At 38.9% G+C, this 21032-nt stretch overlaps 1 protein-coding gene across 1 annotated transcript in view; it reads left to right on the top strand.

Annotated features, from left to right (window-relative positions):
- Positions 1–222: 222 nt before the first annotated feature.
- The window catches only part of KIF15 (kinesin family member 15), a gene marked incomplete at its 3' end in the record, with an annotated part of 33913 nt that continues 13103 nt past the window's right edge, over positions 223–21032 (top strand). The window contains exons 1-20 of the mRNA XM_010150120.1: positions 223–256; positions 1239–1422; positions 1903–1979; positions 3103–3140; positions 4058–4155; positions 4542–4721; positions 4872–5081; positions 5183–5308; positions 6506–6628; positions 7324–7447; positions 9836–9927; positions 11603–11812; positions 12906–13083; positions 13513–13654; positions 16081–16222; positions 16546–16743; positions 17648–17755; positions 18539–18644; positions 19194–19359; positions 20740–20890. Of these exons, the coding sequence (XP_010148422.1) occupies positions 1408–1422; positions 1903–1979; positions 3103–3140; positions 4058–4155; positions 4542–4721; positions 4872–5081; positions 5183–5308; positions 6506–6628; positions 7324–7447; positions 9836–9927; positions 11603–11812; positions 12906–13083; positions 13513–13654; positions 16081–16222; positions 16546–16743; positions 17648–17755; positions 18539–18644; positions 19194–19359; positions 20740–20890 (2484 nt within the window). The remainder of the gene's footprint in view (positions 257–1238; positions 1423–1902; positions 1980–3102; positions 3141–4057; positions 4156–4541; positions 4722–4871; positions 5082–5182; positions 5309–6505; positions 6629–7323; positions 7448–9835; positions 9928–11602; positions 11813–12905; positions 13084–13512; positions 13655–16080; positions 16223–16545; positions 16744–17647; positions 17756–18538; positions 18645–19193; positions 19360–20739; positions 20891–21032) is intronic.

A 21032-nucleotide genomic window follows, 5' to 3' on the forward strand; every position in this document is an offset into this window, starting at 1 on the left:
CGTGGCAGGACTGCAGCTTCCTCTACCTCCACAAGAAACTGCAAACTTTCTGCCGAAGGAAGTTACTAAATATTTTTGTGCCGTTCCGGTTCATTTATGAAACGGGTTTTTATAAGGCTCAGTACTGCTTACAGTATATTCTATTTAAACAGGGGTTTGGGGCAATAATTTTATCTTGTTTAATTTGTGCGTGTGCGTTTCGCTCCTATTTTATAGATTTACGGGACTCTGCATTACCTTTGTCGAACTCACCCAGGTAAAGTAATACCGGGCGGTTCCCACACATGAATGTTCGTGTTGCACAAAAAATGCAACCAAAATCTAGTTTGGCCTTGTGAAATAATGGAAAGTTCTTTCCTTTCAATGTTTTCCTGCACAGCACAGCTGCCTTTCTCTCTGTTTTTAGAAAGTTGTATGGGTATACTGGTACCTGTGCCAGAGCTCCTCAAAGCTTCAATATAATACTTATGCAGGTTTAGTTGTTCAAGCTGAGTTTACTGGTGCATCCACTGGTAACTGATGAAATAGGTTAGGGACTTTCTAGATGTAGGTGCCACTATACTCTTTTTGGACTTAAGGATTAAGAATTGATTGTTCTTCCTCTCCTTGTGAGCAACAAAGAAATGCCAGTTACTTTCTTGCTGGAATGTAGCATCATCTGCTCCATTTGTAAAGACTTTTAAAACTTCCTGGATTAAGAAAGATGCTCGAAGCCCATAGTCTTGGAAACTATTGAAACCATCATCATAACAATAGTTTTATATACCTAACGTTCACTGTGAAGTGGGTTATTTTGGAGCTAAAGTTACATGCAACAGTAATAAATTCCAGTAACTTCGGTCTTTGTTTTTAAATCTGCCATGTTGTTATTTTTAATGAATCTGTGCCTTGTCGTGAACTGATGGGTGCTGTTAGAAGTAGTATATTTTCAGGAGAAACCTTTGCACGACTTCACATGCTTAAGCTGATTTGTGATTTAATTTTATCAAAGAGCTGACAGACCTATTTTGCAGTAATCTAACGCATAAATATTCACAGTGTTGAAGGTGACGCTATAAAAGTTTATGTAAGGGTACGTCCCCCTTCAGAGGGAACAGCTTCAACCGATGGAGATCAAGGCTTGTGTTTGCAGGAGAAACCTTTGCATGACTTCACATGCTTAAGCTGATTTGTGATTTAATTTTATCAAAGAGCTGACAGACCTATTTTGCAGTAATCTAACGCATAAATATTCACAGTGTTGAAGGTGACGCTATAAAAGTTTATGTAAGGGTACGTCCCCCTTCAGAGGGAACAGCTTCAACCGATGGAGATCAAGGCTTGTGTTTATCCGTGCTTTCATCAAACACCATCCGTCTGCACTCGAAGCCTGAGCCGAAGATCTTCACTTTTGATTACGTTGCTAACATGGAAACGACACAGGTAATAACTTCCGAAGTCTTGTAATAATATTGCAGTTTTCCCCTGGATTTTGGCAGCTGCCACGCTAAACCTTTCTAAAGATGCAATACCTTGGCTATTCTTTTTCGCAGTGGTCAGACTGGTAATATGTAGTTATAGCACGGAAATGGTGAATTAAATTCTTCTCTCTAATAGTTTTCATGTTTGTTTTTTTTTAACCTTTAATTAAAGTTTGCCTTAAAATTGAAGTTTCTATTTGTAAATGTAATGTATTATGTCTTACAGTTTATCAAGGGATGAATGCTTTTCAGAGGGAGTGATTTATGTCACAAAGGCTTAGGATGTATTGTTTTCCTGTGAGAACTCCAGGGGTTATGATACATGTCTAACCTTAAGGAATGCGTCTCTTTTCTACGCCGTAACTTTGTAATGTATAAAACACTGGTAGAAGAGATACTTCAATGAGTGGTGCCAAGTGCCTTCTCTTTCCTTCGTCCACAGGAGTCGGTGTTCTCAAGTGTGGCCAAAAATATTGTTGAATCTTGTATGAATGGCTACAATGGAACCATCTTTGCATAGTGAGTCATTTAATGGTATTTCATAGCAAATTTCAACATTTGGGGAGGTTGTGTTAATGAGTAGTTGTGCTTTTAAGTTCCAGAACCTGCTTAATGTTGCAGTAAACCTTGAAAGTGCTTCCTCAGTGCAGCACCACATAGGGAATATTCTTGCAGTATCGAAGAATCTGTTTGTGTTATGCTTCTAATACTTAAGGACAATAATGTTGATTATAAATCCATTTTAATTTTACTATTGGCTAAAACTGAGAACTTCTACTGTACTTCTAAAAAGAAAGCTAGTTGCTTTTAGTGTGTCCATAGTAAAATGGAATGAGTATCACTTGAAGTTAGTACTTAAGTACTAACTTAAGCCAGCTCAACTCTTCAGTGAGCCTTAGCTGCCTGCAGGAAAACTCATGAACGATAATTTTGACTTTCAAAATGTTTTCAAGGTAGGAATATACCTATGACTGGTAGCATGAATATCATCGTATTAACTCTCAGTAATTTTTTTCATTTTGAAAACTGAGTAAGCACTTTGGTCAAAAATGCTAACTTGAAGGACTGATCTCATCAAAAAACCATCCTGGGTTTTTTAGCCTGGCGCAGCACTTGCAGCACTCTGAAGTCTACTTTGTTATAACAGACAGATGTGGAAAAATGAACTGAAATTGCCTCAAAGTTTCTCTAGCATGGTTAATAACTATGTCTAAAAAAAACTATATATATATATTCAGTTTAAAAGTCTTTTTCTCGTTTTGAGTTTATGTGCACTACTGAGTGACACAAAACCCAAAAGATTTACCCCAAAGTTGGTTTAATGTAGATACTTGAAAGCGTTCGTTTTAATGCCAAGTTCCGCTATTTCCCTTTCCAACAGAAATAAGGAAGAAAGCGGTGGGTGCTGGGGGAAAGAAGAGGTGATTTATCTCACAGAATTCCATGGGCAAATTTGCTGTTCTGTTTTTAATACCTTTTTATCTGACTGATTTCTCAGCTTGCCTCTCTCTCTTTTGATCTTCAGTTTAGAAGAGATTTGTTTTTTAATTTTAAGCTGTCAGTTCCCCTTAAAAGATTATTAATTAATAAAACAGAGCCAGAATAAAGCTTTATCTGACTTTTTGTTTGTTGTTGTTTTTAGCGGCCAGACTGGGTCAGGAAAAACCTTTACTATGATGGGTAAGTGCATAAAAACTTAATCTTTCAGTAGACTCCTAAAGTTTTTGTTTTCCGTTGAGTTGAAATGTTGTCTTGCTCAAACACCAGGGATGATTCAGATTTTGGTCTTCCTGCAGATGACTTCAAGGTTTAAAAAATGGTGTAGTGCTCAGTGCCATTGCTCTTACATCAAAAGAGTGAAGCATAGGTACTCTCCCCTCTCTCTTTCCAGTTGCAGATTTGTATTTTCTGGTTTTAACAGGAGACAAGCTTTTCAGTTAAATCAAACCAAACACTTTGAGAAAATTTTCTCAAAAATTAATATTCTTCTGGTTTCCTTTTTTGACTGATAACCCTTGCACATGTAGAAAAAGACTCTAATTTGCAAGGGTCTGAAAACCTAATATTGAGGTTTTCAAAGTAACTGCTTCCTACCCAACTAGGAATATCAGGCCTCTCTGTATGAAGGGATCCCCTTGTAATCTTAATACAGCGGTGATTTTAAAGGCATTAATATTGTGCTTGACATTAGAAAGTTACTGAAATACCAAAACCAGTTTGGCCAACGCGTTTTTGAGGACTACATCAAAATTAACTAAACGTAGTGACAAATCCATCCCATCTTTCTGGTTCTTCAAGTTGGGGTTAAGGGAGCTGTATTGGCATACCTGGACATCTGTACCTGTTTTCTGTGGAAGCCCAAGTAGTTTATACTGGTATAGACTTCGGTAACCAATGGTCAGGGAAAATAAACTACCACAGTCTGATGATGGAATATTATCTTGGATCTTGAAAATCGATTTTATTGCATTTCTTCTGCGATTTTGCCGTAAACTACACATGGTTGCTGAAATCTTCTGTAACGAAGCCTTGAAAAGGTCAACCATTACTCTTGAGTCGTACTGATTAATTATTTTTTTAATTAAAAATCTCTTTAGGACCATCTGATTCTGATAATTTCACTCACAGCCTGAGAGGTGTAATTCCACGGAGCTTTGAATACTTATTTTTCCTAATGGAACGTGAAAAAGAAAAGGTACATTTCCTTTATGCTCGTTATTGCAGCAAGAACAATGTCTCACATTAAAGGTTAGCAAGGCTGTTTGCTGAACTGGGTGCGTAGCAGTCAAGTTTCCAGGATTACTGACATCTTGCATCAAACTTTTTGAGAAATGCTTGCATCTACTACTCTTCTAAACTGTAGTACGCTCTCTCCAGACGCAAGCATGCTTGTATTTTGAGTCTAAAAATGCATCCAGGTTTCTGGATGTTGGTTGCAATCTGGGCATCAGGAATGTATAGTATGTAGAATATATATGCAGTCCAGTAGCTTTAAATATGTGTAAAAAGAGACTCGCTGCCATACAGTGTCATGTTTAATAAAACCAATTTGTTTATAGTGTAAAATACTGTGTTTTTCAGGCTGGCAGTGGAAAGAGCTTTCTCTGCAAATGCTCATTTATTGAAATCTACAATGAACAGATATTTGACTTGCTAGATTCTGCTTCAGCTGGACTTTTTCTCAGAGAACACATCAAGAAGGGAGTCTTTGTTGATGGTGCTGTTGAACAAGTGTTGTCATCTGCTGCTGAAGCATACCAGGTATTTTTTTTTTGGTCACTTTTTAATGTTTGGATTATTTATCTTCGATTAAGGCATATCTTCATACGCTTACTAGTGTTTGTCACTTGTACGTAAATACTGGGCACAGTCTGAGATACTTGATATTATTTGATGTCTTTTTATGCTTAGGTATTAACTACGGGCTGGAGAAACCGTCGGGTAGCATCGACGTCAATGAACAGAGAATCCTCAAGATCACATGCAGTTTTTACTATCACAGTGGAATCCATGGAGAAAAACAATGAGATCGTTAACATTCGGTCTTCCCTGCTCAACCTGGTAGACTTGGCAGGATCTGAGAGACAGAAAGACACCCATACAGAAGGACTGAGGTTAAAGGTTAGTTCTGTTATATCTGTGGCGCCTTTCTCCTTTCAGAAGTACTGCCCTGTTCCATTCACCTTTGGTCTCTTCTCTCTTTTATTTGTTTTTTTTTTTAGGAAGCAGGTAACATAAATCGATCACTAAGTTGCCTGGGCCAAGTAATCACAGCACTTGTTGATGTGGGTAATGGAAAACAGAGACACATTTGTTACCGGGATTCCAAGCTCACTTTTCTCTTACGGGTAATGTATATCCTCTGGATTTTATATGCTACTTGGGATGTAGAAAGAATACTTGGGTTTTTTACTATAAAAAACTGAACTTGGGTACATGAAAAATTTGTTTCAATATTGAGCAGGTGGAAGAAAGCTTAAAAAAAGTATCTTTTTACCTAAACAGACTTCCAGTTGTTTTACTGCTGTTAACTGAAGACAAATTTAGTTATGCTTATAATCTCCTATTGCATATTTGAAGATTTAAAAAAGAAAGCAGCATTTGTTTTTGTCCCTATAATCTGGGGAATACCATGTATCACAGTATGCACACTAAGGGTTGGTATGATGTCAGGCATTGTATAAATTCACAGTTTCCTACTGGAGAGCTATGGGGCTCTTTTCAAGAGGAACAGAAAACAGATGGAAGAAGTCAAAGAGTTGTTGGATGCCAGCACTCACCAAAATTCTCTGCACTGTAATGAATAATATCTGTAATATATTTTATATTATAGTGCTTGTAACGCATGTACTGTATTACGTATGACGCAGTATTGGTGGGATCCCAGAAAAATTTCCAATCATTCCATCCCTGTCATATGTATATCATAGAATTACAAGCCTGTGAGGAATTATGTTCTTCCAGTGCAACCCAAAATACACAAACTGGAAGAGAATTGCAACTCTGAGCTGTTACCTTCTTAAGAGGTTAGGTTTTTTAGGTGGCTGTGCTGCAAAGAAGGCCACAAACATGACCTTCTCTACTAGAAGAGAGAGAATGCCTTTGAGGCTGGTGGCCTATTTTGCAGTGCTTTTAGCCTTAGGAGGTATAACCTCTGCCTTCTCCAGAGATTTGGCAGCTACTTGTTTAGCAGCACCAAAGTATGTGAAGACACGCATGTAAATTGAGAGCTTCTGTTTATATCCTTGGTCAAGGGTGTGTTGTTCTGTGGTGGTTTTTGTTTGGCACTTGACACCAGAAGATAGGTTGGAACAACCAACAGGCTAGATGATGTTCAAACTAGCGCAAATGCTAATCTGCTAATTACCAAGATTAAAGAAATAGCTACTTCATTCCCTGAATTTTTTTCTGGTTTTCTCCCTGTTGTTCAGGTGTTTAAAAAAAAAAAAAAAAAATCTCAAATTATGCGTGATAGCTCTTAGGTGATGGCCTCCTGCTGTCACCAAACACATGTAAATAAGGCTAACTTCCATGTTTTTAAATAGGATTCCCTTGGTGGTAATGCAAAAACATGCATAATCGCAAACGTTCATCCAGGATCCAGGTGTTTTGGTGAAACACTGTCCACTCTTAATTTTGCTCAGCGAGCAAAGCTGATTAAAAACAAGGTAAGAGAGTTATTCAGTGTCTTTACTGTTGCAACATTTCCTTATTTAAGCTACGTATCTGCAAACAGGGCAGCTTCATTGAAATACTCTTGCGCTTTTGCTAATTTAAATGAGTATAATTAATTAAAAATACTAAATTTGCTTGGTTTTGATTTTTGAAAAGGATTTGCTTGCTTTCGATTATGAATAGAGTACAACAGGTAGGGACTAGGGAATTGCTACTAATAGTGCGTATTCATTGTTTGTTCTCAGAGCACTTCATTAGAAAAAGCAAAAAGTTAGTCTGTACTAAAAATTAAAATTGTCATAAAAATTTAGATTCAGAAGTATTTCAGTGCATCCAGTTTTTCTGTAGGCTAATAGCCAAAATATAATTTCTTGTGAGTGGGTTTTGAATGTGTGTTGGAAACCAAGGGTCGTCAATACATACCAACCGCTTTGTTGGTCAAAAAGCTCCAGACAAAATTCTGCAAAAAACATTAGATTCTTTTAACCAATATTTTTATTTAGGGTGCAACTTCCAAGTTTCCTAGTAAATGGAACATTGTTTTTCCCATGAGTTCTTCCTTTCCTACAGTGGAAAGACTTCTCAGTAATTTTCCTGCTTGGCTTTTTTGAGTTTTCTCTTATAAAAATCTTGTATTTTATAGGATATGTACCTTTTCCTAATTTTTGTCTTAACATATTTATGAAAGGCTGTGGTAAATGAAGACACACAAGGAAATGTGAGCCAGCTGCAAGCTGAGGTCAAGAAGTTGAAAGAGCAGCTTGCTCAACTTACTTCAGTGCGGTCTGTGTGTGATACTTCTGTATCACAAGGTAAGAGTTGGGAGTGGGGAGGAGAACTTACGTTTGTAGCCTAGAGTGCTGGAGCCTTGTGTAATTCGTTAGGGTTCTGAGCAATTAATATTTTTGTGGGAACTCACCTACAGAGGTTGTATTTGTCTTATGTATCCCATTGCCTGTATTTCTATCTAATATTTTGCAGAAATGGTTAATGTGATTTTATTTTCTTCCTCTCCTAAGTGTCTGTGGGCTATGGTTTTATTACATAATACCTAGAATACTCTTCCAGCTCATGAGAGGTGTGCTGCCTAATCCCTTAAGAAACCAAAAGTTTACATGTGATTTGTTGTACATTTAGGTTGGGGGGAGGGTACTAAGGTGTTGATGATGCTGCATTCTTTTTAAGCTCAGGACTGGATTTTCACACGTACCCCCTCCCTTCCCCTTTTGCCTCTTCAGGAAGATCCTAAGAAGGATGCTTACCTTTCAATAAAAGACTCATTTCAGTGTAAGCTGATAATGGGACTTTGTGCTGGTTTTAGTTGGGACAGAGTTAATTTTCTTCACAGTAGCTGGTATGAGGCTGTGTTTTGGATTTGTGCAAGGCTGGTTTGGATTTGCACTGAGAACAGTACTGATAACGCTGGTGGTTTTAGTTGCTGATAAAGCAGTGCTTGTAGCTTCTGATACTGCACCTGAGTTCCCAACTTTCTTTCTACAAGCAGCTGGGGGGGTGGGCACAGTTCAGACAACTAACTCAAACTAACCAGAGGAGAACTTCATTCCATAAAATGTTATGCTCAGTACATAAGCCAGAGGTGGGCCAGGAGTCATTGCCGTTGGTGGGTCAGTTGGCTTTCTCGGCCACTCTCTCGCTCATGGTGCTCGCTTGGAGTCTGCTGAGATCACTCTGGCTCACTGCTTGTGACACAGCTGGGTATCAGTCAGCAGGTAGTGAGCTACTGTATAATTTGTTTTATTTTCCATTGTTTTTATTACATATTCTTACTGGTATTATTAGTTTTGCTATTTTATTCATTTATATTCAATTATTAAATTGTTCTTGTCTCAGTCTGAGTTTCCTTGCCTTTTCTTCCTATTCTCCCCCTGCACTGGAGGAGTGGGGTAGGTGAGCAAGCAGCTGTGGGGTACTTTACTGCTGGCCAGGGTTAAACCATGACACACTTCTATGTAATTTTTTCATCCCAGCAGCTTTTTGCTAGTCTGTTCTATCTGCAATACCAAACCCAGAAAAGCCTTCTACTATATATACTTCCCACTGAAATAGGCTACTTTATAATGTTTCATTACAAGATAGTAAACTTGGTCTTGTAACTCTTACTGTGTTCCTGAGTCAACTCATTCCTGATCTTGTCAAGAAATAGAAGATACAGCAACGGAAGGTACTGCAGAAGTTAGAAAAACTTGTCTATATAAAGCATCTGTAGTTGAGCTTTCTTAAGGAAAAAATACCTCCCTGTTAGCATACACATTTAACCAGTACAACCAAGTCAGCTATCAAGCGGGACAGTGAATGACTGTCCGTGAATACTGACAGAGGGCTCAAAACGTTTACAGCTGTGGTAGGGTTCTGAGGAAAAGGAAGTGATGATGCTTAAACACTGGAGAGGTTTTAGGCAGGACCTAATGTATTAGAGCTGTGGTTTTGTCTATGCAGTTAAATTGTAATACTCAATCATACAAATACGAAATCTGAAATCTGCTTGCTCGATACTTTAAAAACATGATGGCATTTTAAAATATATTAAATTAAAATAGAGTAGTTACTATGCACCTAGATACTATGGTGGTTAGTATTCTATAAATAAGTAGTATACTATGGTTATTAGTGTTCCTTAAATAAGTAGTCTTGCCTGTGTGAGTTTATTCAGGAAGGCTATTTCGAATTAAGTTCTGAAGTGGATTAGTTAAACCTTATTAATCCCTTGTGTGGACACTTTGCTTCCAGATTAAATCACTAATTGTTCACTGAATTCAGGCTTATTTTCCTGAATTTCCTTCTTGTAAACCTGTTAGTCCACTTTTAATATGCATAAACTGCAGTAATTGTAGCCAATGCTGTCTTAGTGTTATCGAATCAATTTCAGAGGGGCTTTGCATTCTACAGATATACTCAGCTGCTAAAAGTTCATCGTAAAGCTGTTTAATGCTTGAACAACTTTGTTAATTATACAATTATGTATATTGACTCCGTTCTTTATCAGCGCTCGCAGGTGGCTAGGAATTACTGCCTAAACCTCTCTGCTCTGGGTAGGGCACATGATCTTTGCAGAGGAATTACACTGTCCGAAGAATTTATTTAATTTTTCTTTCTACAACTGTCACGTTATGTATGTAGGAAAACCTGATTAACTGGTATTTTAATAAATATGGCATTTGTTTTGTTGACTTACCCTACAGGTGCTGTTGAAAAAGGGAAAACCAACATAAATTACATGAACAGCTTTCTTGAAGCAATGTTGTTCTGGGAGAAATCAGAAGGTGAAAAGAAGGTAAGAACACACTAATATTTTTAAGTGCATTCTGTGACCTCTGAGAGATCAATGAGCATTTTGAAGCTGACTCCGTGGTTTTGTATAAAAAAAATACTCTGTCCAAACATGATAAAGTTTGGTAACAAGAGAACTTAGTCAAATGATGTTTATGATAAAATCTGTGGTCCTCGGGAGGACTACAAGGATGTAATGAAGTTATGCAGGCAGAAAATTAGAAGAGCCAACGCCCAAGTAGAACTTAGTCTGGCTACTGCCATAAAAGGCAATTAAAAATGTTTCCATAAATATATTAAAAACAAAAGGAGGGCTAAGGCAATCTCCATCCTTTATTGGATGCAATGGGAAACATAGTGGCAAAGGATGAGGAAAGGGCTGAGGTACTTAATGCTGCCTTTGCTCAGTTCGTAACAGCAGGACCAGTTGTTCTCCAGGTACCCAGCCTCTTGAGCTGGAAGAGAGGGACCGGGAGCAGAATGAAGCCTTCATGATCCAAGGGGAAGTGGTTAGTGACCTGCTGCACCACTTAGACACACACAAGTCTGTGGGACCATACAGGATCCACCTAATGGTACTGAGGCATCCTGGCCTCTGTCAGGAACAGTGTGGCCAGCAGGATTAGGGCAGTGATTGTCCCCCTGTACTGGGCACTGGTGAGGCCACACTGCGAATACCGTGTTCAGTTTTGGGCTTCTCACTGCAAGAAAGACACTGAGGTGCTGGAATGTGTCCAGAGAAGGGAAAGGAGCTGGGGAAGGGTCTAGAGTACAAGTCCTGTGAGGAACGGCTGAGGAAACTGAGGGTGTTCAGCCTGGAAACGAGGAGGCTGAGGGCAGACCTGATCGCTCTCTACAGCTCCCCGAATGGAGGTTGTAGGGAGGTGAGTGTTGGTCTCTTCTCCCAAGTAACAAGCTATAAGACAAGAGGAAAGAGCCTGAAGTTGCACCAGGGAAGACTTAGATTGGATAGTAGGAAAAATTTCTTTACCAAAAGGGTTGTCAGGCACTGGAAAAGGCTGCCCAGGGAAGTGGTGGAGTCACCATCCTGGGAGGTGCGTGCTCAGGGACACGGTTTAGTGATGGACTTGGCAGTGTTAGGTTTATGGTTGGACTCAATGATCTTTAAGGACTTTTCCAACCTAAATGATTCTATGACTCTGTTTCACATTCAGATAAGCTTGCATAGTATGTTTAGTTTTAGGGGGTGGGTTGTTTATTGTGATTTTCTAAAAAAAGATGAGCAGAACAACAAAATTCTGTTTTACTTCATTTTGAGTGCATCTTTGAATGTTGGATCAACAGTGTTTTTTTGAAGCAAACCTCTCAGTCATCCCCATTTTATTATTCAAGTCACAGTGCAGTACTGAATCAGCCAAAACTTTTTTTTTAAAGAAAACGAACTGAAACAGGCACTCTAGGGCTGTGTCTGATGGGCTTAACTGAATATTTAAGCCTACTGGATGATATTGGAGTTTCTAAGTGAAGTTGTTGCGAGATAGTGTGTAGTTGGGGTTCTTGCTCTGAGCTGTTGCTCTCTCAAAATCTGCTGTCTGTGTATTCACAAAATTACTGTTAACTGGGTTTGTCATGATTTGTCTGTGTGTGATACGTGCATCTTTGAAATCGATCTAGTGTAACCGTCATTTTTCCACCTGTCTGTGCATGTACTTTCTAAGAATTTGTTAGAAAAAGTTGCTCAGCTGGAAGATCTGTGTGCCAAGAAGGAGAAATTCATTCAGTCCAGTAAAATGATAGTTAAATTCCGTGAAGACCACATTGCTCGCTTGGAGCGGTTACATAAAGAGGCTGGTGGAAGCTTATTGCCGGAAGAGCAAGAGGATCTCCTCAGTGAAATGAGAGAGGAATTGCAGACACTCAGGGAGCAGGTACGTCTTCGGCTTTTCCTTTCTACAACGATTTTCTTCTGTGAGAATAGTGCATGTGGTGGAGTTATGTGATGACTGGATACAGGCTTCTTAGGAAAGACAGGCAGGAAAGAGGAGGATGCGTTCCTCTAGAGAAGCATCTCAAATGTGTGGAGTTTCCCTACGGAAGAGACAGTGGGTGGGTTTAGAGCTTGTGAGTTTGCTCACAAGAGGAGAGGCTAGTAAGGGTGAGAGCTTTCCAGGGGCCATCTGATTTGGGTTAGTTAGAGGACTAAGTCTCTTTTAAGCAACTCAAGGAAGTCTCCAAGTCACAAATTCTTCTTCTCATGGGAGACTTTAACATCCATGACATCTATTGAAAGGGAAAGACAGCAGGATGCAAGTAATACAGCAGGTTTCTGGTGGGTAATAACACAGATGTTAGGTGGGACAGTCGGGGTGATGTGGTTCTGGAGCAGTTTGAGGAAGGCAAGTCACAAAGTACATACCTACGGCTTCAGGAGAGGAGGCGTTGGGTTATTTGGCTATCTGGTAAGCGTGGTAGCTTTTCTGAGGCTGTTTTGAAGAACAAAGAGGCTCAAGAGAGAAGGCAGGTTCTTTTAAAAAAAATTTCCTTCAAGCTCATGTAGGAAAAAGGAGTAGATGCATGAGAAGACCAGCTTGAATCTGCAGCTCATACCTCAGCTCCAAAGTGAAGGAGGCAAAAAAGAGTATAGAAGTCAGACAGTCATTAAAGGACTATAGAAGCATTACTATGGCCCACAGGGATGCTGTTAAGGAAGCTAAAGCTCAGAGTTGAAACTGAAAAGGCTTGTTGAGCAGCAAGAAAAGCTTCTACTGTTTTATTACCAGTGGAAGAGTAAACACATAAAATGTGAACCCACTGTCTTTTTTGAAGGCAGATTCCAAGGCAGTAAGAAAACTAACGAAAAAACGGAGGGGAGGGAGGGGGCAGTTTTAACCACTGTAGGGAATACCTTTTCTCTGATTCCATTACAATTTAATGCTTATCAGAGGTGGTAGAGCAACAGCTAGATACGTGTAGCATTGTCTAGAAAATGAAAGCTGTTGAATAAAACACTGCTTATCACAGATGGAACAACACCCGCGAATTGCAAAGTATGCCATGGAGAATCATAACCTCAGAGAGGAGAATAAGAAGCTGCGGTCCTTACAGTCCGTTAAGAAGGCTCAAGAAATTGATGCTCAGACCATCGCAGAACTAGAAAAAGCTTTTTTGGAAGCTTCAGCCACAGAGAAAAATACTGGAGGTAAAAACATGCAATTTTTTTTTCAGCTAAATAAGCTTACGGTATTTCTGTTGCGTGCAGCGTAGTGTTGAAGATGTCTGTCTTGGTGTGTTTTTGCCGCCTTCAAGGTGGTACCTGAAGATCGATAAAACAGCTTTACCTCATTTTATTCACATTGGCCTTCAGGCAAATACAGCAATAAGGGAATCTGTATTCTTGTGCGTCTTGTGACCACCATCCGTAATCTCATCTTGTTGTCCTTGGTTGTCAGGAAGGCTGCAGTAACATTAATTACTCTACCGGTTTTCACAGGAATTGTTGCTAAAACCCATTTTCTTCAATCTCAGTTGCTGCTATGCTCTTCAAAAGCCTACAAATGCTTTCATTTTAATAACACTTAAGATATTTGAGCTACTCTGTGATTTCAGAGGGTATGTGTTTGTTCCTTAGGTCATCATTTATATTCCACCACCGTATCAGTGGAAGGCAACTCGCTGGCATCTGTTGAAAGGCTGAAAGCACGCCTGCTGCAGACTCAAAGTGAACTGGCAAGTTCAAAACAAGAATACGAAGAATTTAAAGAGCTAACCAAGTGAGACAAAACAGTCTAGAAATGTTATTTAATTAAATGTCTTTAAATAATTACTTTCACTGATTTGTAAAAGTTAGTCTCAGATCCTGAATATGCAGTCTGTGTTCTTTGCATGTAAGAAGAACGCATGCATGCAGAGTATGCTCTTGTTGAACTCGTTACTTCCAGGCTAGGCAACAACCTAGTTCATGCAGTCCGAAGGCATGTCTGCGCTGTTGCAGATTTTCGTCTCTCTCTGAAAGCTCTTCTTTATGCGAAGATGCAGAACAATGCCTCACAACATGCAGGAGGTGCACATACCCTGGGATGCTGATAGTCTTCTGCATAACGGGACAGGGAGAGTTTGGCTTAGTTTCCGTGCTGAGCAAGTATTTTTCAGTAACTGAAAATACTACAGGTGGAAGCCATAGCAGGAACTAAGAGTTTATGGGATTTGCAGGGGGGTTGTTTTGGGGGTTGTTTTTGGTTTAGTGCAGCAGTAGTTTTTCATATAACCTCTTTAAGATTTCAAGTTTGGGTCACCATAAATGTAGAATACAAGCACCCCAGTAAACTCTGGCTAACCTGTTGATTCATTTTTTTGACTCCACTTCACAGATTTTTAAGGTGGCAATAATACCACTATTGAGACTCTGTTACTGGAACAGAGATTTAGTTCAGATTAGAGCAAAGACATGGTGTCAATAGTTCATGTACGTCAATTTGCTTTGGCTTGTAGATGGGAGATAAGGGGCTACACTTTCCTTACGAATGTAGTAAAGAATTTACTGTCATTCTCCTTGAGGGAGCACAAGGTAATGCGAAAGGCCCAGTAATACCTTTGGTGTGTATATATTCATATGCAAGTGAATAACGCCTGTTCTAGTGGAAGGTGTCCCTGCCCATGGCAGGGGGGTTGGAACTAGATGGTCTGTAAGGTCCCTTCCAACCCAAACCAGTCTATGGTTCTATGAATACATGGCTTAACGTGATCAACCCATTTCGCAGAAATTCAGGTCCCGTTACTGAAGATACAAGAAAAATAATTGCATTTCCAGCAAACGTGATGTAAACCTGGAAGGCAAAGAGGACCTGATATTTTTTTCTTATATTTATTCTTAGCCTGTAACTAATATTGTTTCTTTTTATTGATTTCAGAGAGTCTAGAATGTAGTTCTAGAAGCATTGGGCATTTTTGCCAGCCCTATCCCCCCCCCCCACCCCCCCCCCTTTTTTTTTTTCATAGTGGCTTTGTTAATGTCCTTTTTGCTCATTCAGGAAATTGTACAAATCTGTGTTGTATTCTTTGTTTTCTGTATAGCAAATCCTATGAACTTTATAAATCATAATGCTACAATCTACTGAGTTTATCAGTACAGCAAGCCATCTATTACCCTGTATCATTAGTTGCAGTGGTTAATTTTTACCTTCATATATTAATTACTTTATTTTCCTGCCCATTCAAAGTAATCCTATTTTATGTATTCCATGTTTTGTGCATGTCTTCCTTTCTTGATAGTATGTATGCATTTTTATTATCAATGACTGGTATTTTCTTAGTGGAGTGCAGTGAAACACAAGTGTGATTTTGAACCTCTGGGTTTCATCAGACTTCAAACTTGTTACCAGTTTCAGAGTAACTGGATGGTTAATTTTACCTGCAGGTGTACCTAGGCTGTATCTGAAAAAGAGAGTAAAATTTAACAATTTCACAAAATCAATGTATTCCAATTTTTCTGTTGTCCAGTAGCAGTCAGCACTAAAATTCTACTGCGTCCCATAAGTTTTGTTGCAGATACTAAAAACATGAGGGAAAGTGATAGCATTGAACTGCCAAAAGATGAAGTATTTTCTTTTGCCTGTAGACTTGACCTGACAATTATGTCAGAAAGGCCAGCTATCACAGCAACAGCATGTAGCTCTGAAAAATATTCCTAAATTTCTGCTGAACTGTTGGATTTCAGTTAAAGTACTTTTAGAGGGCAAAATAACCTTAACAGAGCAGCACTTTACAAAAAAAAAACAACCAACAACAACAAAACAAACCAACCAAACTATAGAGGATTTTCTTTAATCCTGGCAAGCACGGGTTCAGACTTCTCATATAACTGGATAACATTTTTAAAGCTTAAAACTGTATTGGTATGGGTGATACTGCCTTCAAAAGGAATTGCAGAGTGCTCAGCTTATTTCTTACCGTATAATGGATTTTTTTCTGACATGTTTACTTATGCATCTGCTTGCTTCATTATGCAAGCACAAATTAACTTAGCTTTTGGTTGTTTTTAACACAGCAGTGGTGGCTTTCTTCTCAAAATAATGTATTTTGGTGCTTGGGCAAGAGTTCAGCTTCAGTTTGCTCATTGGCAATACTGCAGGTTGTTGTTACTGATGGGAGGGCATACTGATGGAGGGGTTTTGATAGTAGTAAAATACTTCCTCAACAGGAAAAAGCATATGGAACTGGAATCAGAGCTTCAATCCCTTCAGAAAGCAAACCAGCATCTGGAAAACATTCTGGAGGCAACCAAAGCACACAAGCGCCAAGAAGTCTCGCAGTTGCATAAGCTACACAGAGAAACTCTTAAGGTAGGAGCATAAGTTGGTTTAAAACCACGCGTACTTGCACCTCAGTTGTGTGAGAACAGACTTGTGTTTGTATGATCCCTTAAGCCAACCAGTGTTCTGGCACGTAATCCGTACGTGATGAACCACACGCTGCTTGTTTGCTCTGAAATACTGAGCGACTGCTACGGTACTCGGAAGACAAATCTGAAAAGGTGTCGGGGTTAGAACTAACCACTTTGAGCATTTAATTTCATTATTCTGCTTACAGAATTATGAAATACCTGTCCAAGTCTTAGCTCCATGTTACAGTTAACATAAAGTCTGCTTTGTAATCTTTGTAACAGAACATAACCACTCCAACCAAAGCCTACCAGCTAAGATCTCGCCTTGTCCCGCGAATAAGCCCAGAAATCTTAGATTATCATTGTGAAGATTTTCAGTGTTCTGAAGAGACGATGGATGACATTTTGAAAGAGCCGGTTCCCCCAGAGATGAATGAACAAGCCTATGAGGCCATTGCTGAGGAGCTCAAACTGGCACAGGTGAATGCTCTGAACAAAAACTGATGTGTAACTTCATAGTAAAGTGGGTTTGGGCATTAAATACTTCCCCCTCATCAAATAGATTTTAATTTGCATGAGAAACTGGAGCACTTGATGAATACTTAAGGCTTCACTAAACAGTTTTCTACTTATGCGTTGTACTTAAGAGGCTTTACAATGAAAATATTGAAAGGGATTTGAGAGTTGAATATTGTAACTAGTTGAAGATATACAGGGCATTTAAACTTCTACTATTGTAACCTGATAACTTGTTTCTGAGGAGGCTTCTTTATAAGTATCTGATGACAGCTACATTTGGAAGAATAACCGAGCTTAATGTATACTACTCCATTTTTTGAAGACACCTGCCAAATAATGCTTGTCCCACATTATACCTTAATTGTCTTGCATCTTTCCGAAAGGGCAGGCAAGGTCTTTTGTCACGTAGAAGAGTGCTTCAAAGTTACCTGCACTGCTCCAGAGACTGAAACTCACTTCAGCACATGTAAAATGCTGGCACAACAGCCAAAAACCTTCTTTGATGTTTACCCTAGTGCAGAGATCCTGTAAGGATTTCGGCTAGTGTGTATTTTGAGTAACTTTTTTTTTTTTTTAAAGCCTTATTTCTCCAAGATAAACATGTTTCTGAAAACTGACTTATACACAACCCAGTCCTTGTATTCCCTGATGGATTTCTTGTGTTGTGGCAGTTTAGATAGCAGTAAGAGAAATCAGCTACTTAAAATACCAGTTTATTTTAGAATGTTCTCTTTCCTGTGGGTTCAGGTCATTTAAAAAAGAAAGTAGTTGACATTTGTATATTTAATATGCACAGACTGCCATATGGCATGTGAGAATAACTGGAAGAGGGATGCTGTAACTTTGAGTGTCTGTTGTGTCACAGGAGCAACTGAGCACAATGCAGACAAAGCTGGATGAAGAGGAAAGCAAGAATATGAAACTCCAACAGCATATTAATAAACTGGAGCATCATTCTGCACAAATACAGGAGGTGAGAGCGCAATATAATGCAGGGCTCTATGTCGGTGTGTATGCATGACAAAGTGGTATCTACCACGCTCACACGACTGTGCTGCCTGGCAAGGTCTGCAGGGTTACTTGCATTTTGACTTTTGGAAAACACACATAGCATCATTGCTCAGGGCTGTGCAAGGATGAGGAGGGGTTCATTCAACGAAACGCTGCAGCTCTGGGGTTACTGTGGTTTTGTTGCTTTAAATGTTGTGGTTCTGAGCCTCCTTGGTCTTAAATATAAGCAAATAGACACTCAAGATGTCTGTGCTTGCTTTTGGCCAACTTCACAATTTCTGGAAAGCAGCAATAGCCACAAGAAATTTTTGAACTTTGGAGTGCAGTAAATGCTATTTGGCTCAGTTGGAACTGAACCGTAATGTCTTTATAAAATATTTACAAGTCTTCCTTAATAGCTAGGCTTGGTTTAACATAGAAAAGAGAATAAGGCCTGTGTTCTTCCCAGATCACTCTCATTTCTGGTAGCTCTGTACTTGAAGGAGATGTCAGCTCCTACACTGACAGTTGCTTTGAAATGAACCTTTTAGATAAGATGATGTCTTCAGATATATCGAATTTTTTTTTTTCTTGGATTTTAATGGATTTCAGAACTTACCAAACATCGAATTTAAAGAAAAATGCATCTTCTATTTATAATCAGCAGGTGAAATGCTCTAGTATATTATTGCGTTATTGTTATAGCTCTATGACCTAGGAACTCCTACGTTTCTTTCCATTTAAAAATTTTACTTCTCTTCTCAAGCTTCTTTCATCTGAAAGGAATAACTGGAGCAAAGAGCGCCAAGAGCTTCTTGAACAGATAAAATCCCTTGAAAAGCAATTTCAAGACAGTCAAAGCAGAACTGATAGTAAGTCTACATAATACTGAAATTCCAGATGAAGTTTTGAGGTGTCTTAATGTTTTGAAACAACAGTAGCCTGTGCTGAGTAACTATTTGGGTTGTTAGTCATACTCATTTCATTTATTTTTTAATCTTTTAAAAAAGAAAATATCTCTAATACTTGCAATACAGCTTTTCTCTGCCAAGTCTTGCACAGCATACAATACTCAAAATTGCGCTCTGTTCGCTCTGAACGTGAAGGGGGCACAGGATATAGTAATTTAAAAATAAAATATTAACTAAAAACAAAGGGAAAATCCTCCATTGATCTATGGAAATGCAGCGATATTGTCTGGAATGTTTTTGATTCTGTCTGTAGACTTTAGTTCTTAAAGTCTGTGTTTCGTTGACCTTCTCCATTTACAAATCCTTTCTGTGTGTGACCTTCAAGGTTAATTCCACTGAAAATGTATGAAGTTTAGTGAGACTTGCCCAGGACATTCTGTAGTGTTACACGTCCTCTACCTAGTGCAGTTTTCCAAATAACATGTCAATTATTTGTTTGTTTTTTGACAGTATTAAAAAGTGAAGTCTACGACTTGCGCATTGTGCTGCAGTCTGCAGACAAGGAGCTGTCTGCTGTAAAAATGGAATATAGTGCCTTTAGGGAAAAGCAAGAGAAAGAAATGAGTCAGCTTTCTGGTAGGCATATGGACGTACAGTTCCAGCTGGACAGCGTCAGGTATGTTGGCAGTTTGGTAAAGCGCCTTAACCTCCCTCCTGGATGCATCCAGCGATTTAGTTCTTCCTTTCTGTATGTAAGCTTGCACTTTGCTACGTATTTAAAGTTGTTGTTGTGTGTTTTGCCCTTTGCTTATTTTTTTTTTTGCTCAGTTCTTTCCATGTCTGTTTCAGAGCCCTGAGGGGGAACATGTTGAAATTACCAGGAAGAAAATAAAATGAGGCTTCCTCAATTTTGTTCTGCTATAGCATTTTCCCACAAAGTAGGATATACCTATACATTTATCTGTCTCCTAAAGTTAAGTGGCTGAGGAGACATAGCTTGTTTGGGGTTGGTGGGGTTTTTTCCCAATTTAGTTTTCAAAATTAACTGTTATTTTCAGTCTGGTCATGTGAAGCAAGTGATGTAATGATGCTGCTGTAAGAATACCAGCAGGAAGAAACCATACAAATAAGCTGAAGTTTGACTGTTGGAGCATGAAAAGCTCGCTGTGTTGCATGCAATAATTGCCATTATTACTGGGAGATGAAAATCAGTGAGGGCTTTAATCATTAGCCCAACTTAGTTATGTTGGGTTTTGTTGCTGGCTTTTGATTGTTTTGCTGGGTTTGGGGTTGTTTTTTTCTCCTGGAAAGCTTAGCTACAGTATTGCATTGTAGCGGGTCACATCTAACCACTCAAAGGACTTCAGCTGGATTTTGAGACTGGGAACCTGAAACTGAAATTAAACGGTCTGGTTTCACTGGGGCCTCCTCTGTTAGCAGAAGTACTGACTATTCGGAGGGTATTCTTTCTAGAGGCTCTCCGTTAATAATATGATTCATAAGACTTGTCTAGCAGCTCTTTTCTCTGCTTTTCACTTTCGTGAAAGATCAAACAAAATTGGCTTTCTGGGGAAAAAATTAGAGGGAGATAACCCAGACTTGCCCAGAATATATGAAGGAAGACCTCCACATAGGATAAATAATCTAGATGTCAACTAAGCAGATACAGGTACTGAGGATTGTTCTAGCACAGTCTTTTGTCCAACAACTGGCTAAAATAAATAATTTTTTTAAAAAGTGGGGGAATGCCATTATCAAGACTCAATGACTGAAATTTCCGTAGAATTTCGTACGAAGTAAATTCTTTCTAGGAATCAGAAAGAGTACTCAGCCTTCTCGGCCAATGCCACTTAAATTTCCTGTACCCTTCATAAATTTGGGGTTTCTGAGTTTTTAAAAAAGTTACCATTTATGTCAGTCACTTCTTAATATGCAAAGTACAGTTACTTTATGACATGAAGACGGTAAAATACAACTGATTGGAGTATTTTTTTATGATGAAACAAGCCCTTATCTTAATATCGTGGGTGGGTTTGTGTGTTTGTTTTTAATAAAGGCTAGAACACGAAAAGATTCTTGAAGAGAAAGCAAGCCTGCAGGATGACTATGACAACTTGCAGGAAGTAATGAAGTTCGAGACAGATCAACTGAAGCAACAACTTGAGGACAAAAAACAAGAAGGAGAAGCAATGAAAACTGAGCTTTGTGTAAGACAGTCTAGGCTTTTTAATGAGATTATCATACAGTTACTCCTGTAGGTAGATTTAATTCCCGTTATTGTGTCATCAGTAATAGGTTCCACAGTAATAACAGGTTTTTCTGGTGATTTCATTTGGAAGACATACCCAG

Source organism: Eurypyga helias, unplaced genomic scaffold (assembly GCF_000690775.1).
Source record: "Eurypyga helias isolate BGI_N326 unplaced genomic scaffold, ASM69077v1 scaffold6334, whole genome shotgun sequence".
Classification (NCBI taxonomy): domain Eukaryota; kingdom Metazoa; phylum Chordata; class Aves; order Eurypygiformes; family Eurypygidae; genus Eurypyga; species Eurypyga helias.